The sequence below is a fragment of the Macrobrachium nipponense genome, chromosome 24, assembly GCF_015104395.2.
Source record: "Macrobrachium nipponense isolate FS-2020 chromosome 24, ASM1510439v2, whole genome shotgun sequence".
Classification (NCBI taxonomy): Eukaryota; Metazoa; Arthropoda; class Malacostraca; order Decapoda; family Palaemonidae; genus Macrobrachium; species Macrobrachium nipponense.
Window position 1 is genome coordinate 73,374,009 of NC_061091.1, and position 16,700 is coordinate 73,390,708.

General features: G+C 40.0%; 2 protein-coding genes across 2 annotated transcripts in view; one reads left to right on the plus strand and one right to left on the minus strand.

The window, feature by feature from the left end:
• LOC135205783 (heterogeneous nuclear ribonucleoprotein U-like protein 1) overlaps positions 1-16,700 on the minus strand; it is a 171,160-nt gene that overhangs the window by 122,122 nt on the left and 32,338 nt on the right. The gene's annotated exons all lie outside the window — the stretch shown is intronic.
• LOC135205587 (heterogeneous nuclear ribonucleoprotein U-like protein 1) overlaps positions 1-16,700 on the plus strand; it is a 90,178-nt gene that overhangs the window by 58,921 nt on the left and 14,557 nt on the right. Inside the window, exon 5 of the mRNA XM_064236351.1 lies at positions 9,678-9,985. Within this exon, the coding sequence (XP_064092421.1) occupies positions 9,678-9,985 (308 nt within the window). The remainder of the gene's footprint in view (positions 1-9,677; positions 9,986-16,700) is intronic.

Below are 16,700 nucleotides of genomic sequence, written 5' to 3' on the forward strand. Positions count from 1 at the left end.
TGGTGTCGCTCACGAGTTCCCGCTGCTGTGGGTGGGAGCTGTCACACATTGCAGCAGGCACTTGCAGGCAAATTTTGACTTAAGGATGCTGTGCGAGGCTAATCGTTAAATAAGTAATTACTTACCTACTTGGTAAGTTACTTTTTTAAAGATAATTTGCCATTCAGTGACAAGTCACTCCCTAGGAAGTCTGAAGGAGGTCCTAAAAAGATTTATATAACAGCTCAAGGACTATAGTTGGGTTGCATATTTTTTTTTTAATGAATATATACTATCATGACTGAAGGTTTTATGTTCAAATTGTGATTTCAGAAAGTTTGTAAGCTTCCTACAGAATATTGTCTTTGTATACGTAACTACCCAGTAATTATATAGCTAAGAGTTTCTACTTGCCAGCAGCCTAAATTGACATTTTGTAGGGAGCACTTAGATGGCTCAGTGTAGGTATACAGTGCTGTGCCCCCACGGCAATACTAGAAATGACTTAGCTAATAACTTTATTCGATATAGATAAAAGATTAACAAGGAAACATACTGTTAAATTTAAAACCAAGTTGTAGCTGAAGCTGAGAAAAACTGTTCCAAGCTGCTGATGCTATTATCGTGCATCGTCACCAAGGCTAAAACTCCCAATTTATGACATCAAACACAACCATAGCTAAAATTGGAGAGAAAATCAATTTTTAATAATAACTACTGGGCTGAAAGAACACATTGGACTGTTTTTCTCACGCAGATAAAAAATTAATAATGTAAGCTCGTATTACGTTGAATACTGTGAAGATAGCGAATGGAATTACGTAATTTTTTTACCCAATAAACATGCCGCCAGTGTAATCTCAATCGCAGCGAGATGTATTCAAGGACTTGAACACTAAAGAACACATATAACGAAAATGACCTTGTCTCAATATAAGTCAAGGTACGTATCTAGATGTTTGTTTATGCTAACCAGAAGGATGAAATATTGCACAGAACGAGTTAAATATGGCAAAAACAAACGTGTATTTGCCATCAACTGATTTCCAAAACAAAACATTGACCGCTGTGTTAATAGTATTCTATATACAATAATATGAGAGTATATATAATATTAGATACATTGAAGTAATTTTATTAAGTTTTTAAAAGATTCATGGAAAAGATGCATATTTTCTTCTACTTTTTTGTTTATCTTATTTTTTTGTCACTACGGCCATCTACGCAGCAGTGGCATCTTGAGCTCATGCCTCAGTTTTTTGCTTGTGTAACAAGCAAAAAATCAACAGTGACGACTCGTACATCAGAAAACTTGAATATTAGGTCAAGGTGTATCTGTACTTACCCAGCAATTATATGATCAGCCCACCGCCTCCCCTCTGATGGACATTATGCATAAAACAGTCACATGATACTAAGTCGTTCCTAATACTATTGCCGTAGGGGGACAGCACTGTATTATAACTCTCCAGAGCCATCGAAGAGCTACCTGCAACATTTGAATTTAGGCTGCTATCTAGTAGAAAATCTTAGCTATATAATTACTGGGTAAGTACGTATATACAAAATCTAATTTTATTATAAAAATATAATTTTTTTTACTGAATATGCTATACTCCTGGGTTGGACAGCATTTTCATTCATTCGTAATTTACCACAGGGATGGTGGCCCGAAACACTAATATTGCCGGGGATACTGCAAGAATAACCAGCCAGGCAAGAAAGAATGTATTGAATGTTCATCATTATTTCCGATCCCTAAAATCAGCTTGAATGTGGGCTAATTTACAGAAAAAAAACAGCTTGCTGCCACTGGTGTATCAGTTCAAACTGTAGAAAAAAAAAATTTTAAATTATCCTGAGGATGGTAGGTTGGAATCCCCACCACCTAGAAAAACAACATTCTCCAATAACAGGAAATATAGAGGGCATTGAGGAAGAAAGCATTCGAAGAGTGATATTGTCATTTTATGAGTGTGCCGAGTTGCCAACGTTAGAGTGTGTATTTGAAAGGGTGAAGGAGCCACCTTTCAAATTTACTGGTGTCAAAAAAAAAGTACTCTCGCACGTCTAGTACCTGTTGATTTTGCTATAAAACAATCCAAGGGGGTAGAACTATACTAATTGAAAAGAATGATATAGTAGCAGAAAGAAGTAAATACTGTAGAATAATGTTTGCTAATAGAACCAGTAGTCATCCAAGGCCAGAGATATATGTTGGTGAAACTTTGCATAAGCTTGAATGAATTTTTTGGAAGTCAAAAGCAGAGCAATAGTAAAGAACAATTAGTAGTTGTGCATGCTGGGGGAGAATATGGTTTCATACATGGAGCCCTACAGGTACTTCAAATAAAGAGTGGAAGTAGAGAAGACCTTGATCACTAAACTATCACAAATTCAGTAACTGGTTCCAAGGCAAGTTACTAGTAATATCCCTCCTCATTCTCTATTGTGATGGACAGTTGTTCTTACCATTCAAATTTTTGAATAAAGCCCCAACTAGCAGTTCTAAAAAAGTGAGATAATAGAATGGCTCACTCAAAGCAACATTGTCCATGATTCGTTACTAACGGAAGGTCAGAGTTACTTCAGCTTGTTGCATTGCATAAAGGGAAACAGTTTATGAAATTGATGAAATAGCCCTTAATAGAGGTCATAATGTCTTGAGAATACCTCATTTTCACAAGCTTTTAAACCCTATTGAACTTGTATGGGCCATGTGAAAATCAGTGGCAAGGAAGCAGATTTGAGTCATCAGCGGTGCTGAAAGAAGTCGGTGTAAGTCCAGCTAGTGTAGTGGTATATGGATTTACAGGAATGTGATGAATATAATAACAGCTGTAACAAAGACGATTGGCGAAATTCATAGGCTATGTTAGGGATATGGAAGAAGATTATAGAAATAAAGACAGAGCTGTTGAATCCATGCTGGAACAAACTGTCTACTTAGTGATGATAAAAAGTTATGATAACATCATGAGGGCAATGGAAAGTTTTTATCAGTTGCACATCTTTCATTGTTGCTGCAAATTTGCATTTTCTTGAATGGTTCAGGTCATTCTTTTTAGAATTACTCTGTACATCCAGTGTACATAAGTATTTAATGTTTTATATACTAGTCCTGATATTTGATATTTATGGATCCATGCATTGTAATCTGCCATAGTATTTTATGGTTTCTTGGAAACCAGTATGCAGTTTAATGACAAATTTTGGCAAGTGATAATAACTGAGAAACCAGCTACTTTTTTTTTTTTCTTATCAACGTTTGTGGTAGATACATCTTGGGAATTTTATTTTGCGACAGAGAGTTATTTATATGATGAGTATCTCCACAATAACTGTTACATTTATTGTCAGTAATAAAACACTAAATTTGTTTCAGTTGATTATTGCAGTCCCTTTGGTTCATTTTCTGCAGATTTGAATTTAATTTTTATAATTCATTGTGAATGTTCTGATATCTAGTTTAGTTCAGTTGTGTCTTTACTGTACTTAAGTTTTGTCTGATAATGAATGTAGTGCTTCTTGATACGAGGTTTAGTTCTTATATTTTGTAACCTCTATTAAGCCTTTAATATATCAATACTGACATCAGTGTCAACTACAAACAAACTCAGAAATATAAAAAGTGAAGTTCATGGATGTTGTTCGTCTTAAAAGAGAGCTAAAGAAGTTGTATTAACAAGACTATGTATAGGCCATACTAGATTTTTCACATGGTCTTTGATGTCAAATCCACATTCGACCCAATGAAACGTAATGCATGCCAAATGCTGATGCCTGTCCAACACTTATTAGTTGAATTGTCCCAATTTGGAACCATCAAAGAAGCATATATTTTGGAAACCAACATTAAAAAGGCATTCTTGCTGAAGGCAAAATTTCTGATTTGATAGAATCATCATGTTCCTAAGTAAAATTGGTTTTCTAATAGTGGCCCCCCCCCCCCCCCCCCCCCCCCCCCCCGACCCCCCCCCCCCCCCCCCCCCCCCCCGATTAATTCGTGAATACCTGTTAATTTCTTCATCATTCATTTTGATTGTTAAGGGGATTGAGATTACAGGGCATTTGAAAGCTCAATCATGAATAAGATTATGAAACATCAATCTCTGGGAAGGGAATACTCCCTCACTGACACTTTTGAAAACCCAGCTCTTTTCCTACAGTGCCATTCCTCTTCTGCCTTCTTTGTGCACCGCTCTCCCCTTGGCCCAGGGTGGGTAGGCATAAAGAAAGGCTGACTACTACATACATACGAATCATCCTGGAGGACGAGTCGGTACCCGAGCAGAGCTTTTCCTTAGAAAGATCACTACCTGTGGACTGAGTTTGCCAATTATGCCAATTGATTCTCACTAAGTTCCAGGTGTGCAACCATCTTAGGTAAGCAGATGATGTGGCCTTTGCCCATCATTCCTTGACCAAATAGATTCAGACAAGAGTCTGTGGCCATTGTTGCTGTTGCAGCTTCTTCCACTGTTGGGAGGCTGAACCACTTGTGGCAGTAGACTTGCCAGTCAGAAATGTTCCCGCTCCTTTAAATACTGCGCTGACTACTTCCTCGGCCTCGACCAGTCTTCCCGCATTCAAGGGGGAGAAGTACAAGTGGTGTCTTTCCACCTCCCCACCTAGTTTTCATGCTCCTCTTGCAAGGATAGGGCCTGTTGGTGGGAGGGAGGCGTTAGCTTCTTGGCACCCATAGGCGACCGATTGGCAATCTGTGGACAAACTTTGGCCTCGGGAGGCGAGATTCGGTCTTGTCTCTGTTTTCAAGGCAAGGTTCGGGGGAGAGAAGTTTTACTCTGAAACAACTACTACTAGTAGTGGTCTCAATATTGTTCTTATCCAAAGAGTATTGTGGAGGCAGAAGGAAGAGGAGAAGATTGGATTCTTGAGCTCTCACATCCGCCTGGCAGTTTGCCTTGCAAGCCCCTTGGTTGTTGAGGACGACTGCAGTTAATCCATTGGATGCAGCCAAGCCCACAGGCTCTAGGTCGTGGAGAAAGCCTGTTCCTCCCAAACCCAGACTAGTAGCACAACACTAACATTTCTATCTAAAATGAGTTCTTATCATAGAAAATAACACGTATTTATGCCAAAATGTTTGGAAAGTACAGACATTTATTGCTGGAGACCCCTGCAGCACACTTGGAAGAGGTTTGATGATTTTTTTTCTTTTATGGAGTTCTTTTCAAGTGAGTAGTGTGTAACTGTATTGTATTCAAATTTTTTTAATCCTAAAGTCTTTTCATTTTCCTATTTTGCTTACAGCATACACATGTTCAGTTTTGTCATTGCTCAATATATTTTATGAATCAAAACAAATGGAAAAGGAAGATATGCAAATGCTCACAGTATAAGGAATTTTATGTACCTTCCACGGGAAGCTGAATCTGTGCCCAACTTTGTGCAGGGCCTCTTTTCCCAAGATGCTAATAAAAATACCAAATAATTTTAGCAATTTATACATGTTCTTTCTGGTAAATTTGTTTTACCATATTTTGCAAAGTCACAATTACAGCTCACATCATAACTTAAAGGATAAGAACTAAAACTAGCAACAGTCCAAGTACACATATTCATTGGCCAATATTTATGACATTTGTTGGGAATGGGGATGGTTTAGGTATTTTTCCCATGAAATTTCATGGGAGACACTTCTTCCTTGTGTCACTGAGCTGAGGTGCAAGTGTTGCCGTAAGAGTTGCCTTAAAGTCATTTATGACCCATCCAAAGAACCTGAATGTTTTGCCACAAAAATCGTTCAATTAGCCCATTGAATCCCAACTTGTATTTTGTAAATTCTGGAATTTTTTTGCAAAATATTATATTTTAGGGTTTAAGGGTTTAAGAATACATATGAAGTAGAAAGAAAAAATCTTTTTCTAATGGTAACCTTACAATTGTCCTCAATTGGGGACAATGGGTGTTAGGTTTATATTTCCTAAATAAAGTATTTTCTTTGTAAGTAAAGATAAACAAATACATATTATCAATCTAGTTGAATGTTTTAAATTCTCATTTAATATTCTAGCTGAAAAAATGTAATTTTATAAGCCAAATTTACTTTTTTTTTTATTGCAATACCTTATGAGCTTATTTTCTGTTATGATAAGAGCTGAGACATTCAATACAAAGAGTCACATTACATTTAGGGCAAGAGGTCCTTAGATCTGCTGTATATGTTTTGTTCAAACACCATTGTTGACTGTTGCGTAATGGTCTTTACCTTCATACCGAACATCAGTAAAACTTGTATAATGAGTGTAAGGTACCACAAGGTCTTCCTACTAAGCCTTCCATGCAAGCCAACTTCAAGTGAGCTATAGAAATTGACCTTTTGAAATCTAATAATCTCAGCTGTATGTTACCGTGTCCTTGGTGCACCAATGCCTCGAATAGAAACAGAATATATCCCTACCAACCAATCATGGTATACTACAATACCCATGCATTTGTTAGTTGAAAATGCATTTGGTTGAGGAGCGCTTGCTTTTGGCTTTGATGACTTCACCCAACGCTGTACCTTTGCAAGGGGTTCTAGTGTCGTAATTAGTTCTAACGTTCACATTTGTTATCTAGCCATTTTACCATCAGTACTACATCTTCACTGGTGTCAAACCTGTAGTCATGTGAGCCTCTTGATTCTTTTTTTCATCCCATGAGCTGATTTCAATGTATAGATCTTCAAACGAATTTCACAATGCTTGAAACCTAGTACTTCATAGGTGGACTAATAATTCATATTCAGTAAAATAATTATCAAAAAAGACAGTATGAGACTGGATCAGCTACAGTATCAAGCATTTTCAAAACAACTTTTGAACCCAGTGCTAAAGCATCATTCTGTTCTTGTTGGGGATTCTTACCTCGGTAAAGATCAAAATTAGAACAGTAACCCAAGGTCCCACAAAGCGCCAAAAGTTTATATCCAAAACCTTATAGGTTCACCTGGATAATTGTTTCAGTTAGTTATGCCCATGATTTCATCAAAACTAATGCATTCTTAAAATGCTGCATTTTGATCAATGATTTCTAAAGCTTCGAATTCAAGCTTCTTACTTTGAATCCTTTATCCCATTTATTATTTGATGCATCGCCATTATCACAGAAATGCACAACCTTCAGAATTAGAAATTATATATATATATATATATATATATATATATATATACTATATATATATATATATATAAAAGAGAGAGAGAGAGTTCTCCACAACTTTTCAAGAAATATTTTGAATAATAACAAAATATTTACCATGAATGGATATTCTCTTATTGATGTGATCACAACAGAGATAAGAACGAATCTGAGACAAAAATCGAGTTAAATCATTAAGTTCAGGTCCCGCATACTTTGACAGGTTTGAACATGATTTATACCACTTCATCCCAGCGTCCTCATTTGAGGACGCAATTTTCAAAGTCAATTATGAACAACGTCATTCCTTTATAATACACAATTTTTACTAGGAATGGTTGAGTAATTCATTAATTTACTATACGAAATTTATTTCAAATTAATTGTTATAACTTGGAAAAAGATACTTGAAATTATGATAGGATTAGAGAGAATTTTAGTGCAAGTTTGGTTGTTCATAAAAGGCCTATAAAATTCTTAATACATACATATGAAAAATAACTTTCATGGCGTGTAATATGATATAATTTATGCATTCATTTATTCAAATGTAATGAATAGATAAGAGAAAAGGATAAAAAAATTGTTGAAATATGTGTCCTCAAATGAGGACGCTGGGATATAATGGGTTAGCCTGGCACAAAAGATTGATTCTCACAGCAACATAGCAAGATCAAATCCAGTACTATCTATTATGGCTCACTGTGTCATATATGGAATGGGGATGTTTACAAAATATTAATTTTATTATATAACTCTTGGAATGAAGAAGTGATCACAGCTCAAGAGTGAAGGGCAGTCAACAGGAATTGATATAATTTCTCAGGGAAGCTACAACTGAAGTGTGATGATGTACATTACAGTATTAATTAATGTTGAAGTGTTGACCATTATCCAAATCTGAAAAAATATTGAGAGGAAAGGTTTTAATATACCTCCCTGCTGTATTTATTGCAGTGATGTAAGTACTTACAGAAAGTGTCCTTTAGTAAGTGTAGTACTTGGCATTAATTCAGTGTAATTTAAATTTTTTTGTTTCTAAATAGTATTGTTATGCAGGTCAGCTAAAAGTTTAATGGTATTGACATTAGGTTCATAATGAGTTTTTGTAAATAACAAGCCAGTCTTGTTCTGTGTAATTTTTTTTTGTACTGATAATTTCTTGGTAATTTTTATTTGATTTTGACTTCTCATTTTTCTGAAATTTTCTTAATAAGGTTCATGATTGATCTGTTGCTATAGCTAATTCAGATCACCACCGATTAGAAATAAGCACTAGTCCAGTGGGCGTGGTTCCCCAGGAAATGACAGACTGCCAAGCTGCTGTGCAAGTTCTGAAGAAAAACGTACAAAGAAATGGTGATAGGCAACGTAGATGTAGCAAAATTATCATGAAGCCCTATAGTCTATTATTTTTGTTATCCTAATTGGCCTAGTTAGTATTAGAATAAATTTATCATACCCAAAGATTATCATAGCACTGTACATATTGGGATCATAATGGATGCCTTTTTTGGGGAGTATTTTTGTTCAACTTACTTGTTCAGTTGAAAACTGAGAATACTGCAAATACCGAAAGTTGGTGAGCAACTGATATAGGTTTTGTAAATTATGATTGTTGGTTGATAAGTAATTTGTTATCGTGAAAGTAGACTGATGTTTTGGAAATCTCAGTCTCTGTACAAAGAAAAGAGCTTGGTAGGTTAGGAACCACCACATTTTATTTGTGACACGTTTTATTGTTTCTTCATAACAATTTCAAGCCTAAAAGAGATATTACACCATTTTAATAGTTGAAAGATCACGCAATCATTGACTGACGAAGCTGAGTAAAATTAGCAACATTAAAATAAATGATAAAATTACTAAAATGAGTTACATTAGCATACTATAAACAAATTGGTGGAAAAAAAGAGAGATGGAAAGTTTACACTAGAAATGTAAGTTCTGTGTGACTTGAGTCTTAGACCATAACCTATTAAAATTAGTGCCATTTTAAGTTTCTATCTACTAATTTATGGTATCAGTAAGTTCTTCAGGTCTGAATAATGATGACATTCAACTCTTTATGCTAATCTGTAACCAAGTAGTATTGTCAGTGCGCCACGTAGTGTGCTGTAGGCATTAATGAAGGGTTTACAGTGTTACTTTGGTCCAGAAACTGCATGTTCCGTATAGCCATTTACTTCAAACTCCATGCTTGCTTTATTTCTTTTCTTTCAATTTTGCTGTACTTACCTACCTTAACTATTACTTCTTAGTGCAGTTTCACTGTTGGAGCCTTGTACTTATTCTCAGTTTATCCCTCTCAGCCTCAGGACCTTTCTGTCCAACCATTCCCACTCCCCCTTTTGATTTTCTCAAGTACCGAATATTTTAAAGTGCCCAAGTGCTTGGCTTTATAGCCTAACTTTCATAAAAAATAGATTCTAAGTCAGTTTCTAAAAAAGTTAAGTAGAAATACTAAATTTTGGTAATTATTATCAAAGCATTTATTTTAGTAATTGGTTGAGTGATCTGTAATGTCTCACTGTAATCTTTCTTCTTTTCAGATAACTCGGATTTAAGTTTGTTGATTGACCATGAAGACTTTCTGAGTGCACAGCCATTAACCACACAAGGCTTTGGCTATGTATGGCATGGAGTGAGAGCCACATACGGTTTCACAAGGGGAAGGATTTTCTTTGAGGTGAAGGTTTTGGACTGTTTGCCTGTACCCCACCTGGAAGAAGACGAGCAACACCCACACGTGGTTCGCGTTGGTTGGTCAATCGATGAGGCTGGTTTGACACTTGGGGAAGATCCCTTCAGTTACGGATATGGTGGCACTGGGAAGGCTTCCACCAATTTGAAGTTCAAGGTTGGTGTTATGGTAGTGATGGTGAAGGCAGTGAACAGCTTAATTTCATATGTATTACTGATAGATATCTAGAAAGCATGAGTAACAGTGTCTCAGTGTGAATGATAGCAACTGTATAGTTTGTTCATGAAACTTACCTGACAGATATATATATAGCTGTATTTCTGAAGTCCGACAGAATTTAAAAATTCCCATTTTCTATTCATATTTTTTTCTGTCGCCGGTCGGTAAACAACTGTTTACAGACCTCCGCCTAGGATTTTGAAAAACTTCATTAGCCACTTAAGTATCCTAATTATTCTTTCGATTATTAACATCTGTCCTCTAAGCCTTCCGTTCTTGATAAGAACGAAAAACCTGTCTAACCCTTGACCCGAAGGCTTGGAGACCAAGGGTATGGCACAAATTATTGGGCAAGGGCATTAGAGAGTCCTGTGCCCTGTAGGGTCTCTCAAGTTTTATCTTGATAAAACTATAGAAAGTCAAGGTCAACGGACAATCTGCGATGTTCCGTAAAAAGACCAGACTGGTTCTTGTCCAAGAACACCCTGGCATTATAGCCAAGGAGTTCTTTTAAGAGATCTCATTCATTATGTTTGCATAAAGATTTGAGATTTTTTCTTAATATGAATGCTCAAGAGGTGAGGGCGCGGCCTCGGAAGCATTTCAACAGAGCATGACACTCAGTAACATCCTGAGTGCCACGCTTTAGCGAAGCAACTCTGTGTTCGCTTCACACTCCCGACGGGATGTGAAGACGACATTTCAGATCCGTAAGTCGCTAGGACCATACATATCCGTAGATATATTATTGGGTGCAGGAAGCAACACGAATCCTATCCTATAGAAAAGGGATAGGTGTGCTTTTAACTTTGAAGGGGTGGTCGCTTAAGGCGCGTTCCTTTTCTTTAGCCTAGAAGTTATGGAACTAACTTTGATAGGTTAGGTCAGGTGGTGGTTTTAGCTTCGGTGCCCTCAGAAGTATGGTCATATGGTCTAGTCACATTGTGGTCACGCCCCCGTTGACAGATCATCTAGAGCGCACCAGCATTACAGGTCTCTACCTCGCTGGCAACTCTAGTTACGCAGAAGCAGACTTTGGTGACAGTAATCACGAAGTTGGCTATGCTAACAGGTCAGGAACCAAGATGTATATCATCTACTTAATTTAGTTTCCCAAAAATCCTATTCTGTCTCTTCCCACCATCCGAAGGTGGGATTCAGCTATATATATATCTGTCAGGTAAGTTTCATGAACAAAATGTTATTGTTATAATACAATTAAGTTTGTTCATACTTACCTGGCAGATATATATAATTAAAGTGCCCACCCACCTCCCCTCAGGAGACAGTGGCACTGATAAAATATGAATAGAAAAATGGGAATAGTTCCTGATATCCGCCTCCCAGCGGCGGGAATGGGTACTACCACCTGGCCGCCCACTGCGTGTGCCGCGAATTTTTAAATTCTGTCGGACTTCAGAAAATACAGCTATATATATATCTGCCAGGTAAGTATGAACAAACTTAATTGTATTATAACAATAACATTTTCAAACATGGTTATGCATTGATGATCATGTCCTCTGAAAAATCCTTTTGCTTCATAAAGTTAAATTTTGTGTTACAATTTCCGTAAACTTTTTCTTATATTAAGTTTCTGCCTAATGTCAAAATTTCTGTCTGCGGGAGAATGTTTAGTAGACTACGTATGTGATCTGCCAATGTTACTGGCCAGCTTTTTTCATGTGTCTGTTTTAGTGCTATTTTAACCACAGTGTACCTCCCTCCCCCCAGTGGAGTCAGGGGTCCCCCCTACCATCCAATGTTACTCAGTCATTCTATTCACATCTGTGGAAGCAGCACTAGGTATTATAGTTGCTCCCACGCTTGGTTGTCTCTTTTTGACAATTTTGTACAGTGGACCCCTGTATTTGCGTTCTCCAGATTCGCAGTCTCACACATTCGGGATGTTTTAAGCATTTTTATAGGGGTTCCAACTATTTGTGTGTTATAACTACTCACTGTGGGTGTGGGGGGGGGGGGGGGGGGACGAATACTGGGGATCACTGTATATCTCAGTGGATATTTTCGGTTACCACCTTCAGCCTTTCCCTGGACTTTGGATTTATTTAGTTTTTTGGATTTTTTATTTTGGACTTGGCCTTGAACTTTGTTTATTGTGTCGGATCATGCTTTGGACACCTCTTTACACACGAGACCCATGACCTGCCCTAGCTGCCCCACCAGGCTAAGTAGAAAACTTGATTTTCACACTCGCACCTTAAATACCGAAGGTTCGTTTATCTGTCAATTTCGTTTGACAGGTGTCGATCGCGAAAATTATTTCCAGCCTTTGAGGCAAAGTCAGCAGGCATCATCATTCGAAGATGAAGGTATTTATGAAGGTAACCCTCTTGATGTGAGGGGTGGTGTTGGTCAAAAATAAGTTTCATCAGGACCAACCAATCGTGGATGTAGACGAAGCCTTGGACTCGTTGGTGGAGTGGGACTTCGCCAATGACAATCAGAACACCCTCAAAAAGAAGAGTGAAACGTCACCTTCTGAAGGTAAACCAGTCTCTTCTATGCCGTCTTCCCTATCCTTCTTCTCCAGGAAAAATGAATCTGCTGTATCATCGTCATCATCACCATCATCTCAGAATGCAAATATGAAGAAAATGAATCTGCGTCGTTGTCATCTTCATCAGACTGGAGCTGTAGGTAGCCTAGATCTGAGTGCTCAGGAAGGGCTGGGGGCGAGCTAGACGACTTCATTGATGAAGGCTTTCGCTGGGACGACGCAGATAATTCCAAAGAACATTGTGATGAAGTACATGGTAAAATTGCAGGAATTGATTACAGTCGAAATCGTGATGTTATCAGGTTTTGTTAGGTGACTGACCACCGAAGTATTGAGTTTAATGGTGACATCAGTGTGGTTGCAAGGAATGACTTTGGCTCAGAGTCTTGCCACGCTAAAAGCAGTCATTTAGACATATCATCTCAGAACCCTGATTTTTATACATGCGAACTTACCAGGCAGATATATACTTAGCTATAGACTCCGTCGTCCGACAGAATTCAAAACTCGCGGCACATGCTACGGTAGGTCAGGTGATCTACCATTCCCGCCGCTGGGTGGCAGAATCCCAACCATTCCCGTTTTCTGAGCCAGATTTTCTCTGTCGCTGAGGCAGGCAACAACTGTTGTTTGGTCTCTCCTGATTGGAATTCTGCTCATTTGCCGAGAATTGGTTGGACTCATTTGGTGAAGTACTCTTGTTTATTCTCGGGATGGCATACGCTTTATTTTGGACTGGATTAGGACTTGGATTTGGTTTTTTCTATTAAGATGGCTGAAGTTAAAGTAACACCTAAGTTTAGGGTTTGTGCAAGGGAAGAATGCAGAACTAGGTTGTTTAAAGCAGAGGTAGATCCTCATACGCTTAGTAGTAAATGTAGAGGGTCTGAATGTGCGTTTGATAGAACTTGTGCTGAATGTGAAGGGCTTTCGGAGCAAGGATGGAAGGATTTAGCTTCTTATATTAAGAAAAGAGAGAAGGATAGAGCTAGGAAAGCGTCAGCTAGAAGCTCGAGTAGATCTTGTTCTTTTGAGCCTGAATCAGAAATTAACAAACTAGATGATGTTTTTCCCATAGAAACCTCACCCCCTTCTCCCTGTGTTGAATCTAAGGATTCATTTTCAGAAATGGAAAAAATGAGATCCTCGATCAGGGAGCTTCAGGAGCAGCTTAAAGCTATGGAAACACAAGGTAAGAGTGTCAGTGAATACAGTGACCACAGTGGCAGTGGAGGGGGCGTCTGATCGGCTCCGCATTGCTCCTAGGCCTAGACCGCTTCCAAACTCCCAGGACAGGGGAGGAGGAATGTCAAAAGCCGCAGGAGAGGATGTGGAGCATCCCCAACGATCAGGCGTCCCTTCGGCAGACCCTGAAGTAACGACCCAGGCTGCCTTGGATAGCCGTAGAAAAGGCATCCTGGAAGAGTGTTTTTCTGCGTCGGACTCCTCCTCGTCCAGGCGTGGATGGAGCTCTGCTTCGAAGTCTCGTCCTCTGAAGAGATCGTGGGTAGCGCCGAAAGGAGACGCTTTTGATTCAAGCCCAGAGCGATTTCCAGAGGATTTTCCTTCGACTAGTAAGAGGGCGAGAAGACCGTCTCCAGCGCCTCAAGATCCGACAAAGCTTTTCCTGCTTAATCTACAGGAGCAAATATCCTCCTTGGTAGGCGCTCTACATAAGGATTCGTCTCGAAGGAAAGACTCCTCCCTTCCAGTGAAGAGATCAAAATTTTCTTCTCTGGTAGGAGAGAAGTTTCTCACTCTAGCAGGCGCTCGTCACCGGAGAGACACTCTCGTTCTCCCTTTAAACGATCCTCTCCTATCTATAGGAAGAAAGTTCCCAGCGGTAGCCGCTCGCAGAGCAAGCGGTCAGCTACGTCTCTTAGGAGAAGTCAGGAGTCGGACTCCTCTTCTGAGGATCAGGATAGGCGTCAAGAGCTAAGAAGCAGGAGCTTGTTAGAAACATAGAGTTGACAGAGCCTAGTAGGCGCCAAGAATATCACAGGCGTATAGAGCCTAACAGACGCCAGGAGTCTTGTGAGAGGCGTCAAGAGCCTACAATGGAGTCACGACAAGCGCCAGGAGTCAAGCAGGCGCCAGGAATCAAGCAGGCTTCAGGAGTCGAGTAACAAGGCGTCAGGAGTCGGGTAGGCGCCAGGAGTCTAACAGACGCCAGGAGTCGAGCAGGCGTCAGGAGTCGAGTAGGCGCCAGGCTCCTTGTACGAGCTTAGGTCAGAGTAAGACCCCTTCGCACTTTGAGTTCTTCGGAGAGTAGGAGCCCTTCACCTGGTAGGAAACAGGTGCCTGAGAGAAGATCTCGTGCGTTTAAGAACTCTATTGCGCCTTGTAGTAGCAAGGATTTGTCACACGGACGACGTTCTTCTTCGTTTGACAGAAGTCCCTCGACAACTAAGAACCGCTCTTCTCCGAAAGGATCCCCGACAGCCGGAGACTTGAAGAAAAGTCTCGGATGAAGAATTACCTGTGGATGTAGTAGTCTCTGATTATAAGAGATTGTCCTTGTTGTTGTTGCAGGAGTTCGGAGATAAGCTTCAACCAGCGGATCCGCCCTCTCCAGGATCTTTGCTATCGAGCACGAAGTCTCCAAAAGCATCCTCATTTGTAAAAATGCGTCCAGCCCTTAGTATGAAAAAAGCGTTCAAAGGATTTGGAGAATGGCTTAAGAATAAAAGAGAGGCGGGCAAGACTGTTTTTTCATGCCCTCCTTCAAAGTGACGGGTAAACTGGAAGATGGTACGATACCCAGGAACCTATGGGCTTTGGACTGCCTCATCGGCAGACGCAGATTATGCTTCCTTAGTAGATTCTTCAAGGAGGCGCGCTCTACTATCAGCAAAAGCTACTTGGGGATGTGTGAACTGGACCATCTACTAAAGGGACTCTTTAGGACGCTCGAAGTATTCAATTTTATGGACTGGGCTTTGGGAGCCCTTGCGAAGAGAGCCCAAGATCCCGAATTTGTCACGATGGAAGAATTATCGAGTGTGTTATCGGGTCTGGACAGAGCGGTGATGGACGGTTTCGGTGGAAGTGGCTGCTCTTTTGGATCGGGAGTTTTGAAAAAGAGAGCAGTGTATGGGTCTTTCCTGTCCCCAAGTCAGTATCTCCTCTACAGAGGTCGGCCTTGCTATATTCGCCACTTTCGAACCACCTTTTCCCACAGGACACGGTGAGGGATGTAGCAAAATCAGTTAGCTGGAAAAGCCACACAGGATTTACTGACACAGTCAGCAAAGAGGTTCAAGCCTGCGGTTCCTTTTCAAAAAGAAGGATAAAGCACCTCTTCAGCAGCCCTTTCGAGGAGCCTCTTCCTCCTCAAGAACCCCTTTTAGAGGTAGAAGACCGGATACCAGAGGAAGACCTTCCAGGAGACCTGCAGGGAAGGCAAAATGAAGAAGAAGTCCTCCAGATAGCGGTAGGCGCCAGACTGTCGAACTTTGCCAGAGTCTGGGCGAAGAGAGGGGCGGACAGCTGGACCCTCTCGATCCTCGAGAGAGGATACCTCATCCCCTTCAGGGAATATCCTCCCTTAACAAGAACTCCAAGGGAGTTAACAGCGAGATACAACGATCCTGTCAAGAGTCAAGCTCTCCTGCAAGCAGTAGAACTTATGTTGCAGAAAAGGGCAATAGAACCGGTTCAAGATCTCCATTCACCAGGTTTTCTACAACCGTCTATTCCTGTACCAAAAGCCTCGGGCGGGTGGAGGCCGGTTTTTGGACGTAAGTGCGCTGAACGTCTTTGTGATCAAGAAGAAGTTCTCGATGGAGACCTCTTCCTCTGTACTTTCTGCTCTTCGTCCAGGGGACTGGATGGTATCCCTGGACCTTCAAGATGCATATTTCCATGTGCCCCAATTCATCCGGCATCAAGGAAATACCTAAGATTCATGTCACAGGGAAGAGTGTTTCAATTTCGACCGCTTTGCTTCGGACTTTCGACGGCCCCGCAAGTCTTCACGGGTATCCTAAGGAATGTGGCGCATTGGCTACATTTAGAGGGGATCAGAATCTCGATGTATTTGGACGACTGGCTAATACGAGCAAAGTCGAAGCAACAGTGTCTTGGAGGACCTTTCGGTAACATTAAAGATGACGCAGTCATTGGGACTCC